At 50.2% G+C, this 12,005-nt stretch overlaps 1 protein-coding gene across 1 annotated transcript; it reads left to right on the top strand.

Moving 5' to 3' along the window:
- The first annotated feature begins 1,690 nt into the window (after nt 1-1,690).
- LOC130880719 (uncharacterized) lies at nt 1,691-7,185 on the top strand. Its single transcript, XM_057779897.1, has 2 exons — nt 1,691-2,661; nt 6,972-7,185. Exons 1-2 carry the CDS (start codon nt 1,893-1,895, stop codon nt 6,977-6,979), a joined length of 777 nt encoding a protein of 258 aa, XP_057635880.1. The 5' UTR covers nt 1,691-1,892; the 3' UTR covers nt 6,980-7,185.
- The last annotated feature ends 4,820 nt before the right edge of the window (nt 7,186-12,005 follow it).

Genomic DNA, 12,005 nt, shown 5'->3' with positions numbered 1-12,005 from the left:
TCCTTTCCTTTCGTCTCTTCACTCCCGTTCCTTGTATGTTACCCTCCCCCATTAAAGTTTACCCACGTGGGACCCCGCGTGTCTTGTCTCTCCTTCCCCAACCCCGCGCGTCTCGTGTCTCCCCCTCCCGAACAACACCCCCGCATTAAAAAAATAGTAACATTGGTGCCGTCTGCTCGGGGACCTTCGCGCCCCGGGGCCCTCACCTGAGGCCTCGGCTCTGGGTTTTGGCGCCTCCTGGAGCTCGGGGCCTCCCCCGGGACAAGGTCAGAACCGGACGACCTGCGACCACTCCACGTGTTCCAGCCATCTCGACACGGCCCTCCCTCTCCAACCGTCAGCGGCTAATTCGTGAGTTTACCTGGGCTGGCTAACCATCCCCTCTCACCTGGAGGAGGCCGGCCGAGCTCCCGGCTTCCTCTGGCGTGTCCTGGGTGTGGTTGCTAACCCCCCCTCTTCCCCCGACCTTCCGCCCTAGGCTAGACCTGTTTTTATCCGCGCCCAAAAGCCCGGGGCTTTTGGTTCTCTGTCCTCTGTTTCATTCCTTTTCTTTCTTCTTCTTCTTCATCGTGACCGCCGCTACGGTGCGGCCCGCCGCTACGGTGCGGCCCGACCTTGGCTGAATTCGGCTCAGCCAAGGTCCTACCACCCCCCCTGTGAAATCGGACGCCTTTTCACAGGGCCTGGGTGTTCGTTTCGGCTGCAACGGGCAGCCTTCGGGCTTAACTGTCCCCTCCTAGCCGAGACCCCCGTCTCCCGTCGAAAACTAGGACTGGGTCAGCTAGCCCATAGCACGGTCCCCTGGGTACTCTGACGCCTGTGTCCAGAGCAACTGTGTTCGGAGCATCTTCGGGTGCCTTCTGCGGATATTTTCACGGTTCTAGCCATGGGCGCTAAGTCTTCAAAACCAATTCCCCCTTCCTCTCCTCTGGGACAGCTGTTGGAAGCTCTACAGCCCCACGCCTTAATTCCTTCTGTTAAATTATCTACACTCATTCGTCTTTGCTCTAAGAGGTGGCCTTCCTATGGCCTACAGGGGAACTTTAAATGGCCATCTTGCGGGTCTTTTGACCCCGATATTCTACGGGAACTAGCTAACTTTTGCCACCGTTCTGCTAAATGGAAAGAAATGATGTATATTATGGCATTCTTTTACATGGCTTTAAAAACAAATCCTTCTACTGTCTCTCAGTGCTCACCTGCTCACATGTTCTTAGCAATGCCGCCCCACCCGGAACCTCCTGCTCCTGCTATGGACCCCGCGGACGAACCTCCACCTCCCCGGCCTCGCGGGGCTACTCCTTCCCGTTCTGCCAGATCTAACGATGGTTCTTCCATTCCCCTTTCCTCCAAAGTTTCTTTTAGGCACAGAAAATCCTCCTCCAGGTCACCTAACCGTTCTCCGTCTAGTTCCCCAACAGGCTCCCGTTCTGGATCTACAGGGATTTCGCCCAGTTCCTCCGAGGAGGATTCCACCCGCCCCCGCCCATCACGGGAGCGGCTGGAGGACTCTCCCCACCCCCACCGCAGGTCGCAGGAGGGGGTGGAGGCTTCCACCCGCCCCCGCCGATCCCGGGAGCGATCCGGGAGCGGCTGGAAAATTCTCCCCACCCCCACCACAGGTCGCATGGGGGGGTGGAGGCTTCCACCCGCCCCCACCGCAGGACATAAGACGGTCGGGAACGTCTTCGGATTCTTCCCCATCCCCCTCCCGCCCCGTGCCTAGGCCGCGATCTTCCAAAGCCCCTCTGGGCGGCTCCGCTCCCGCCCACCGCCTTGCACCTTCCTTCACCCCTCCGCTCACACGCTCGCGTGCTGCGGAGTCTGACGCTGGTCAAGTCAGACCAGCCACCGTTCTGCCCTTGCGGGAGGTGGCTGGGGCAGAGGGTGTAATGAGAGTCCACGTTCCATTCGCCTTATCGGAACTCTCACATATTTCTAAGTTACTCGGGTCATACACGGCTAATCCCACCAATTTCACAAAAGAGTTTCAATATTTAACCCAATCTTATAACCTAACTTACCATGACATTTTTATGATCCTGTCTAATAACTTGCTTCCCGAGGAGCGCAGGCGGGTTTGGGAGCAAGCGAGACTCCATGCTGATGAAGTCCACCAAACCTTAGCCTCCCATCCTCCGGGGGCAGAGGCGGTGCCAGACCAGGAACCCCACTGGGATTATAACTGCCCTGGGGGCATTCTGGCCAGAGACCGGTTCCTAACTTGCCTCATGATAGGGCTCCGCAAGGCTGCCCTTAAACCAGTAAACTATTCTAAACTTGCAGAAATTTTTCAGGACACTAAGGAAAATCCTTCCGCATTCCTTGACCGCCTTACCAAAGCCATGTTACAGTTTACGAACATGGATCCAGAATCCACTGAGGGCAGACAGCTTCTAATGACCCATTTCTTTAACCAGTGCTACCCGGATATCAAAGCCAAGCTCAGGCGTTTTGAAAAGGGTCCCCTAACCCCACAAGCACAGGCTCTGGAGGTGGCCTTCAAAGTGTACCACGCCAGGAACGACAAGGCTCGCAACCACTGCCACGTGATAACCGCGCCTGCCCGGCCAGCAGAGGTGACAGACTCGACCCGTCCTGTTCGTGCTGCCCCCCCACCTCCCGGGGTGCGTGAGCCACCGGGCCCATGCTTCAAGTGTGGTAAGGCGGGTCACTGGGCAAAAAGTTGCCCTAACCCTCATCGTAACCCGCGGGGTCCCTGCCCAAAATGTCACAGGGAGGGTCACTGGTCCATAGATTGTCCCCGTGCCTTTGATGATGCGGGGGCAACAGGCCCAGGGGATTCTCAGGTCGATCTATTGGGCCTGGCCCTGGAGGACTGAAGGTTCCCGGGCTCCGACGACCCGACCGCCACACCCATCTGCAACCAGGAGCCACGGGTACTTCTCACAGTGTCGGGACGCCTCATTTCGTTTCTTTTGGACACCGGAGCAACCTACTCGGTTCTAAGAGAATTTTGGGGACCAACCTCTCCCTCAAACTCCCCTATTGTTGGGGTAGGGGGACAGCCTTATTTTCCTCACCAGACTCCACCTCTCAATTGTATATTTAAAAATATCTTTCTCACCCACTCATTCCTAGTTTTACCAACCTGCCCGGTCCCACTCTTGGGAAGGGATCTCCTAACCAAGTTGGGGGCCTTCATTTCTTTCGCACCCCCCACCCGCTTTGTTCCAGATTCGTCGGTGACGCAGCTGCTGCTTCTCCTGGCCCCACGATCTCCTGATACTAACACGCCCTTTCCTCTTCCAGCTTCCCAGGTGGACCCCCTCGTATGGGACACCCAGAATCCTGCCGTCGCTAAACACCACTCCCCCATCGTTATTCAGTTAAAAAATCCCACCAAGTATATTACTCAAGCTCAATACCCCCTTTCTTCCCAGAGCCTCAGAGGACTAAAACCCATAATTTCTGACCTTCTAAGGAAAAAGCTGCTCCGCCCCACCTCTTCTCCCTTTAATACTCCTATACTGGCTGTTAAGAAATCTAATGGAACTTATCGTTTGGTTCAGGACCTCCGACGTATTAATTCTGCTGTTGTCCCGCTACACCCAGTTGTCCCTAACCCCCTCACCCTTCTGTCTAACATTCCTTCAGGAACCTCCCACTTCTCAGTTTTAGACCTAAAAGATGCCTTTTTCTCTATCCCTCTCAGCCCTCAATCTCAAAATATCTTCGCCTTCACCTGGACAGATCCTGATACTAACTTCTCCACACAACTAACTTGGACCGTCCTCCCTCAGGGATTCCGGGACAGCCCACATCTCTTTGGCCAGGCCCTGGCCTCTGATCTGCTCTCACTGTCCCTCCTTAAATCAAAACTGCTACTCTATGTCGATGACATTCTGCTGTGTAGCCCATCTCTGGAGACTAGTAGGACTGATACCGCCGCCTTATTAAATTTCTTATCCAAAAAGGGCTACAGAGTTTCCCCCTCTAAGGCTCAATTGTCCACCACTCAGGTAACGTATTTGGGATTAACCATAACCCCAACCCAAAAGGCCATCACTCTGGACAGAAAAAAACTAATTCAATCTCTTACAGTTCCTTCCACCAAAGAAGAGGTTTTATCATTCCTAGGAGTGGCTGGTTTCCTGCGTTCCTGGATTCCCTCCTTCTCCCTCCTTGCCCGCCCTCTATACGAAGCAGCTCTGGGCTCTCTGCATGAGCCCCTTCTCCACCCCATCACCAAGCCCTTCCGGAGACTCCAGCAGGCCCTTATCCAGGCCCCAGCACTCCATCTTCCAGATTTAACCCGCCCCTTTTCTCTCTACGTAGCAGAAAAAGAAGGTTACGCTCTGGGAGTCCTAGGTCATCAACTGGGACCCTCCTTCGCACCTGTAGCTTACCTGTCAAAGAAAATGGACCTCACCACTCAGGGCTGGGCATCCTGCATACGTGCCTTGGCGGCCGCTGAACTTCTGATTCGTGAGTCAAAAAAACTAACCTTCGGAGCACCCACTACAGTCTTCTCTCATCATAACCTGTCCAACCTCTTAACTTACAAAGGTCTACAGACCCTACCCCCTTCTCGAGTTCTTTCCCTTCAGGTGGCACTGGTGGAAGACGCCAGTCTCACATTTCAATGCTGCCCACCCCTTAATATTTCAAATCTTCTACCTCAACCTAATGTAAATGATTCCCCATCTCACTCCTGCGTCGAGGTCCTGGAAGACCTACTGCCTCACCCCTCACATATTCAGGAGGGCAGTCTGTCCCAGGCTACTCATACCTGGTACACGGATGGCAGCTCCTTTCTATGTGATGGGACTCGCAGAGCAGGTTATGCCATAGTATCAGACACGGAGATAGTTGAGGCAAAGGCACTCCCTGCTCATACTACTAACCAGCAGGCTGAGCTGATAGCTCTCACCCGTGCCTTTCAGTTGGCCGAGGGGCAATCTTTAAATGTTTACACAGATTCTAAATATGCGTTTCATATCCTGCTGTCTCATGCGGCCATCTGGAAGGAGCGCGGGCTTCTCACAACGAAGGGAGGCTCTATTACCAACTCAGAGTATATCATGGACTTACTAAAAGCTTCCCATCTCCCTAAAGCTATAGGAATTATTCACTGCCGGTCTCATCAGTCTGACAGCTCTATTGTCTCCAAGGGAAACAATCGAGCTGACAGAGCCGCTAAGACAGCAGCACTCCAGAGCCCAGGTCTGCCTCAGCTACCTCAGGGAGTACTAACAGCACAGCCCATGGCCTCGCAGACACCTCCTGACACCCAACAGATCCTGTCCTACCTGCACCAGCTATTTCATCCCAATGAAAAAGCTTTACTTAATTTCGTAAAAATATATATTAAACCAACACCTGAGGACATCAGGTTCCTAAAGGCTACCACTGCCTCCTGTGAGATCTGCCAAAAGTCAGATCCCAGGACCAAATATCGTAGCTTTCCTTTCCCTACTCACCAAGCCAGGGGCTCCCTTCCGGGAACTGACTGGCAGCTGGATTTTACTCATATGCCCACAGTTAAAAAAATTAAATATCTCCTGGTGTTGGTGGATACAATGTCTGGGTGGGTTGAAGCTTTCCCCACCTCTAACAAGAGAGCCCAGACAGTTTCTGATATCCTCCTCCGAGAAATTGTTCCGCGGTTCGGGCTCCCAACTTCTCTTCAGTCAGATAACGGCCCAGAGTTTACTTCCCAGATTTCTCAAAATCTGTCTAGGGCACTTGGAATCCCCTGGAATTTTCATATACCATACCACCCCCAGTCTTCAGGTAAGGTAGAACGGACTAACCGCTCTTTAAAGGATGCCCTCGTTAAGATGTCACAAGAACTACACCTCGACTGGGTAAGACTTTTGCCTCTGGCCCTTCTCAGGCTCCGGGCTCTCCCAAAGGGCCCTCTTTTCATTTCACCCTTTGAACTCATGTATGGGCGGCCAGTTTTAACCCCTGGCCTCCCATCGGGAACCTCTCCCCTTCCTGATCACCTGCTCACTCCCCTCCTTTTCCACCTACGTTCACTGCTGTGGGACTTCACGGATCACTCACTACCTCAACCATGTGCCAACGCATGCCCACCGCCGGTTAAAATAGGAGATAAGGTTTTATTCTCACCTCCAGGTCAACGTCTCTCATCCCTTTCCCCTAAATGGCAGGGTCCTCTCAGGGTAATTCTTCTAACTCCCACAGCTGCCAAGCTCGAGGGAATTCCTCACTGGATTCACCTGTCACATCTGAAACCGTTCATCCCTACAGCTCAGAACAATCCTCCTTACACGGTAACTCAGACGGGACCATGTTCCCTCAAGTTCCAAAGGACAACAGGTCCAATCCCCTCTACTCCAGCCTAAGGAAAACAATGGTCTCATCGACTGGCTGCCAAGCTCGAGGGAATTCCTCACTGGATTCACCTGTCACATCTGAAACCGTTCATCCCTACAGCTCAGAACAATCCTCCTTACACGGTAACTCAGACGGGACCATGTTCCCTCAAGTTCCAAAGGACAACAGGTCCAATCCCCTCTACTCCAGCCTAAGGAAAACAATGGTCTCATTTTTCATTTTTTCCTCCTGTGCTAATACACCCTCCCTTTTCTAAATTCCTAAATAACCATCCAGTTGTCTCTACAGGAATCATCATCAAACACAGAGCCAAGAGGTTCAGGTGATAAGCAAATGCTTAACCAAGTTCCTGACATAACAGGTTTGTCACTGACTGCAGCAGTGACCCCTAAAATGTTAAGGAATATATGATTAAAATCTATTTCTTTTAAGACATTTTCTTTAAGCTCCAAGACACCAGCCGGACCCACCTGGACAAAGCAGACACAAGCAAAACGGAATAAGTATCATTCAATTAACGGAATAAGTATCATTTACCTTTTTATTCTTATTCTTAACCCCTGGCCTCCTGAAGCCCACCCCCTCCACCCCAAATCTCCCCTCTAACTTTTTTTCTTTCTACTAATGCAACTTTTGTTTTCCAGCATCCTAACGGTGACCCAGCTACTCAAGAGCCAGACAGATACAATCTCCAGACAGATGCGATTTCTTCAATCAGCCACTTGATGCCAGCGGACAAAACATCGATATGACATCATCAGGACAATAGGACGCTCCCCGGACCCCTCGACGCCCAAAGTCAGCAGGAAGCAGTCATGAGAGACCGGGCTACGCCCCTATTCCCTACCCGTTAAGACCCTCAACGCCCCCCCTCAATTTTTTTTTAATAAAACCAAAAGGGTGGAATGCTGTTCCTTTGGAGACAAGGCCACACATGCGCAGAAAATACAGTCTCCAAGTGGACTACAAACCCCAAAATGCCCAGAGCCCTTTAAAAATGGGCGTTCCAACCCGCCCTCTCTCTCTTTCCTCGCGCTCCCCCCTCCTCCTTTCCTTTCGTCTCTTCACTCCCGTTCCTTGTATGTTACCCTCCCCCATTAAAGTTTACCCACGTGGGACCCCGCGTGTCTTGTCTCTCCTTCCCCAACCCCGCGCGTCTCGTGTCTCCCCCTCCCGAACAACACCCCCGCATTAAAAAAATAGTAACAATTATTATTATTATTATTAACCATATATGCAGTTCTTCAATTGGAAGAGCCATTTAGTATAAAATCCTTTAAGGGATTTTTAGCTATAACATTAGCAAAATACAGTTGTGTGAATTGTAGCAATGATCATCTGGGAAAAGATTATTATTCTTGCCTTTGAATTGAGCAAACACAGTTGTCCAGGAATCAATCTTAACATTATCAATGAATCTACTGTTTAGTATAAGAAACATTGATCATAGTCAATATTCTGTTAAACCATCTCCCAGATTTCATTCTGCTCTTTTGTACCAGACAAGCTACTGCTCTAAATTAAGACTTTAATATCTTAACTGGCAAAACTGGGAAGGTTGAGCCATAAAAAGCATTTTGCTTTTTCATGAAACTGTTGTAGAATAAGTTTGTACTTAATACACGCACTCGCCATGGCTCAACCATAATTAACATACTGTACTTGTGATCTATACTTTACCTGCTTGAGTACCTGTCTGGCAGCTTTTTTAAGCTCTCTATTGGAAACTGGCTCATTGTTTTTTGTAAGAATTTTACCTATTGGCTCAATATTTCCCATAAGAATATTATAACTAGGGCTTTAACCATTGTATATCTAATTAAAAGTTTGTAAGCTATCCTCATCTTAAGTTACAAGTCTGCCTAGCTGATAGGAAAATGGAAAAAAAGGCATTTTAACTAATGATGTTGGCCTCATTAGACATCAACATGTAGAAGAATGAAAATAGATCCACATCCATCTCCATGTACAAAACTCAAGTTTAAATGAGTCAAAGGCCTCAGCATAGAAAAATTACATTGAACCTCACAGAGAAAAAGTTAGAAGTACATTTTGTCACATCTCAAACAGAGCCTCAGTGGCACAAACATTGGGAGAAACAATTAATAAATGAGATCACCTGAACCGAGAAGCTTCTGTAAAACAAGACATAATATTAGCCTATAGAGTGGGAAAAGATCCTATCATAAACCCACTCCAAAAACATATGAAGAACTCAGAGAATTAGTCATCAAAAAATAATCCAATAAAAATATTTTACAGACCTAAACTGAAAACTCTCAACAGATAAACTTAAAAATGACTGAGAGACACTTAAAAAATGCTCACACATAACATCCTTTAGCCATTAGAGAAATGCAAATCAAAACTCTGAGTTTTCATCTTATCCTTGTAAAAATGACCAAGATTAAAAATTATTGCTAAAACTTATGCTTAAGAAAATGTGGGTAGGGGCTGGAGAGATGGCTCAGAGGTTAAGAGCATTGCCTGCTCTTCCAAAGGTCCTGAGTTCAATTCCCAGCAACCACATGGTGGCTCACAACCATCTGTAATGGGGTCTGGTGCCCTCTTCTGGCCTGAAGACATAAACACAGACAGAATATTGTATACATAATAAATAAATAAATACTAAAAAAAAAAAAAAGAAAATGTGGGTAAAGAGAAAATTCATTGCTGGAAGTGCAAACTGGCACAGTCGCTTTTGAATCCTTCATGGTATGGCTATTTTTTAACTTTAGGCAACCTTTTACCTTAAAACTCATCAATACCCCTTTTGGGCCTAAATACAAAAGTTGTTCTGAGGGGCTGGAGAGATGGTTCAGCGGTTAAAAGCATTGCCTGCTCTTCAAAAGGTCCTGAGTTCAATTCCCAGCAACCACATGGTGGCTGACAACCATCTGTAATGAGGTCTGGTGCCCTCTGCTGGCCTGAAGGCATACACACAGACAGAATATTGTATACATAATAAATAAATAAATAAATAAATAAATAAATAAATAAATAAATATAAAAAAAATAAAATCCGTTTGTTCAAAAAAAAAAAGTTGTTCTGAAAGACCCTACGGACCCACCCTCAGAGCCCGCAGCTAGCCTGCTCCCGTGAGAACATCCCATTTGCTTAGGAGAACAGGATACCTGTAGTCGGCACAAGTGCCAAACTTAGAATGTCAGCAGTTCACAAAAGGAACAGTCGCCCTACAGATGTTTCCCTTATCACGCAGCTATTCTCCTGCCCTGGAATAGACCAATCACTGCGAGTGACCCTTTGAATAAGCCAATCCAATAAGTTGGAAAACAACCTACAGGTCACCCCTTGTGTCTGTGGCTTTCTGCTTTAAAAGATGGACTGTAACAGCTGCTATCACTGTCCTTCATATCCCAAACCTGAAGGGCCCTGTCATGACAGAATAAAAATCCTCTTGCTTTTGTATCAATTTGTGGTTATGTGAATGGTGTCTGGAGCAACTCCTCCCTGACGTTTGGACTTCTAGTCCAACATTTTCGGTGCATTGGCCGGGAACTGAGTTGCTTCTAGACCCATTCCAGGCCCAATTGGAGGTAAGAACGAGCGCTCTTAGTGTCTTTGTCTGTCTGCTTTGTTTCTGTGATTATTGTAGTCTGTGTTTCTTGGTATGTGGTTGCGCCTTTTGAAGTCTTTTGTAGGTACAAGCGCTCCGAAGGCTGGGCTCAATTGGAGCGAACTGACGAGTTCCTTACTCCGCACCAGCCACCCCGGGAGACGTTCCGAGGGCCGGGGGGACCCCGACATTTTGGGGCCGATTTGTTTAAATCTGGAGGACTCTCCAGTATCTGAAGGGGCTAAGTGACCAGGTCACTCCTCTAGTTCCCAGGAGGCATGACCTCCATCTGAATCTGTAGTGCTGCGCAGCTTCTGATTTTGAGTTTGGTTTTGGCTTTTTGTGTCTTTGGTTTTATGTCGTGTCTTTGTTTTTGGATATCTGTTTGTCCTCGAGTCTAAAACTGGTACCATGGGGCAATAAGTAACCGCCTCTCTGACCCTAACTCTAACTCTAAAGAGAAGCTGCAGACCCAGCTGTGGGAATCTGAAAGAAACGCTGACAAGACTCCTCCCCCGCTCTAGGCTGTGCCTTGCCGAGGCTGCGCTGCTGAACTGCAGGCCCGCCGGAGCCCGGCCGAGGTGCGGCTGCCGGCTCCAGCCCCAGCAAACTTCTCCGCAGGGCGGGGCGAGGCGGCGACCCTGGCCCAAGTCGGAGAAGGGGGCAGCCGCGCCCACCTCTGCACGTGAGTCCCTGACCCAGCAGCCGTCGCCTCCGCTGTCACTACGGGTGAAAAGGCAGGCCCGGGAGGATTCGCCACGGGCTCCAGCTGTGCTGCCCGGGCGAGGTGCCTGTGCTATGGGCGCCGATGCACAGATGCTTGAACTCCTTAGCATCGTCGCAGGAGCCCAGGGCGCATAACTCCCCCCTCAGTGCCGGGTCCTGGGATGACACTGAGCCTCCGCTGCACCCCACTCCACAGGGGAGCTCACTAACAGGAGAGCCCTCTTAGCTGTATTAAAACCAAACAAAGGCTTTAGCTGCCTTAGTCGCTGCTCAGGAATAAGCCCAGCTGATGACATCCTGCCCACCTCTGCTCACAACTAGTTCTAGTTCTCCCTGCTACCACAGGTGGAGACTGGGGCTGGAACACCCACGAGAAGGGAACGCTTGCCCCCTGAAGTCCCTGTGCTGAATGTGACGTCCTCCCTTGCTGACCTGGAGTCCACCAGCACCGTACAGGAGGGGGGGGTGCCTTAGACAGTCCGGGGTGTTCCCTCCCCCTATAGCCAATGCCAAGGTCTTCCCAGCTGCTACTGGCGGGAGTGACTTCAAGGGCCTTCCTCTTCCTCTTCTGTCCACTGCCTATGTGAAAACGCTAGCGATTCTCAGCACCACCTCAGCCAGGCCTGGTGCTCTCCGATCCTCGGGCTTAGTGTGAGGGCTCAAGAGGAGCCTCCTTAGCCGGGCGGTGGTGGCGCACGCCTTTAATCCCAGCACTCGGGAGGCAGAGGCAGGCAGATCTCTGTGAGTTCGAGACCAGCCTGGTCTACAAGAGCTAGTTCCAGGACAGGCTCCAAAACCACAGAGAAACCCTGTCTCGAAAAAGAAAAAGAAAAAGAAAAAGAAAAGAGGAGCCTCCTTGGTGAAAGATGTGGCATCCCCAGGAACCGAGTGGAGACTTCCAGATGGCCGACCAATCCTGGCCTGACAAGTGCCCTGGAGGGGATTTCCTCATGGGGCCTCTGGAATCCCATTCAGAGAAAAGCTGCTAGGTTGCTGTGAGTACTGAGGTGGGGTTGTGGGAAGCTTGTGCTATACAGCTAGGAGCTCACTGTGGATGGAGCTAAGGCTGGAGCCAGGTCCTGGGAGGATCCCCAGTGGGGTTAGTAGCCAGGGTCATGGAAGTAAGGCCTGCTGTGGAGACACACGTGCCAGCCAGTGGGGTCCAAGCTGGTGCTAATTCCTCCCCACAGGACCCAGTAAGCCTGGGAACCTGCAGTAGGTTGTATCTCTGGGGGCAGATACCCTTTAGAAAGCAAAGGTCCCCTAAAGAGTCTGGACCTCTTCATTAAGGCAGCAAGGCTGGGTGTGGCAGCAGAAAGAGAGATTGCAAGTAAGTATCCCTGTGGCTGTTGGTGAATGGCGAATGTGGATTCA

This window comes from Chionomys nivalis, chromosome 8, assembly GCF_950005125.1.
Source record: "Chionomys nivalis chromosome 8, mChiNiv1.1, whole genome shotgun sequence".
Lineage (NCBI taxonomy): Eukaryota > Metazoa > Chordata > Mammalia > Rodentia > Cricetidae > Chionomys > Chionomys nivalis.
Note: the sequence above shows the minus strand (reverse complement) of the source record. Positions and strands in the feature narration are given on the sequence as shown.

Excerpts from the sequence above, each read along its gene's own strand:
- LOC130880719 (XM_057779897.1), top strand. The coding sequence starts at position 1,893 with ATGAGAGTCCACGTTCCATTCGCCTTATCGGAACTCTCACATATTTCT.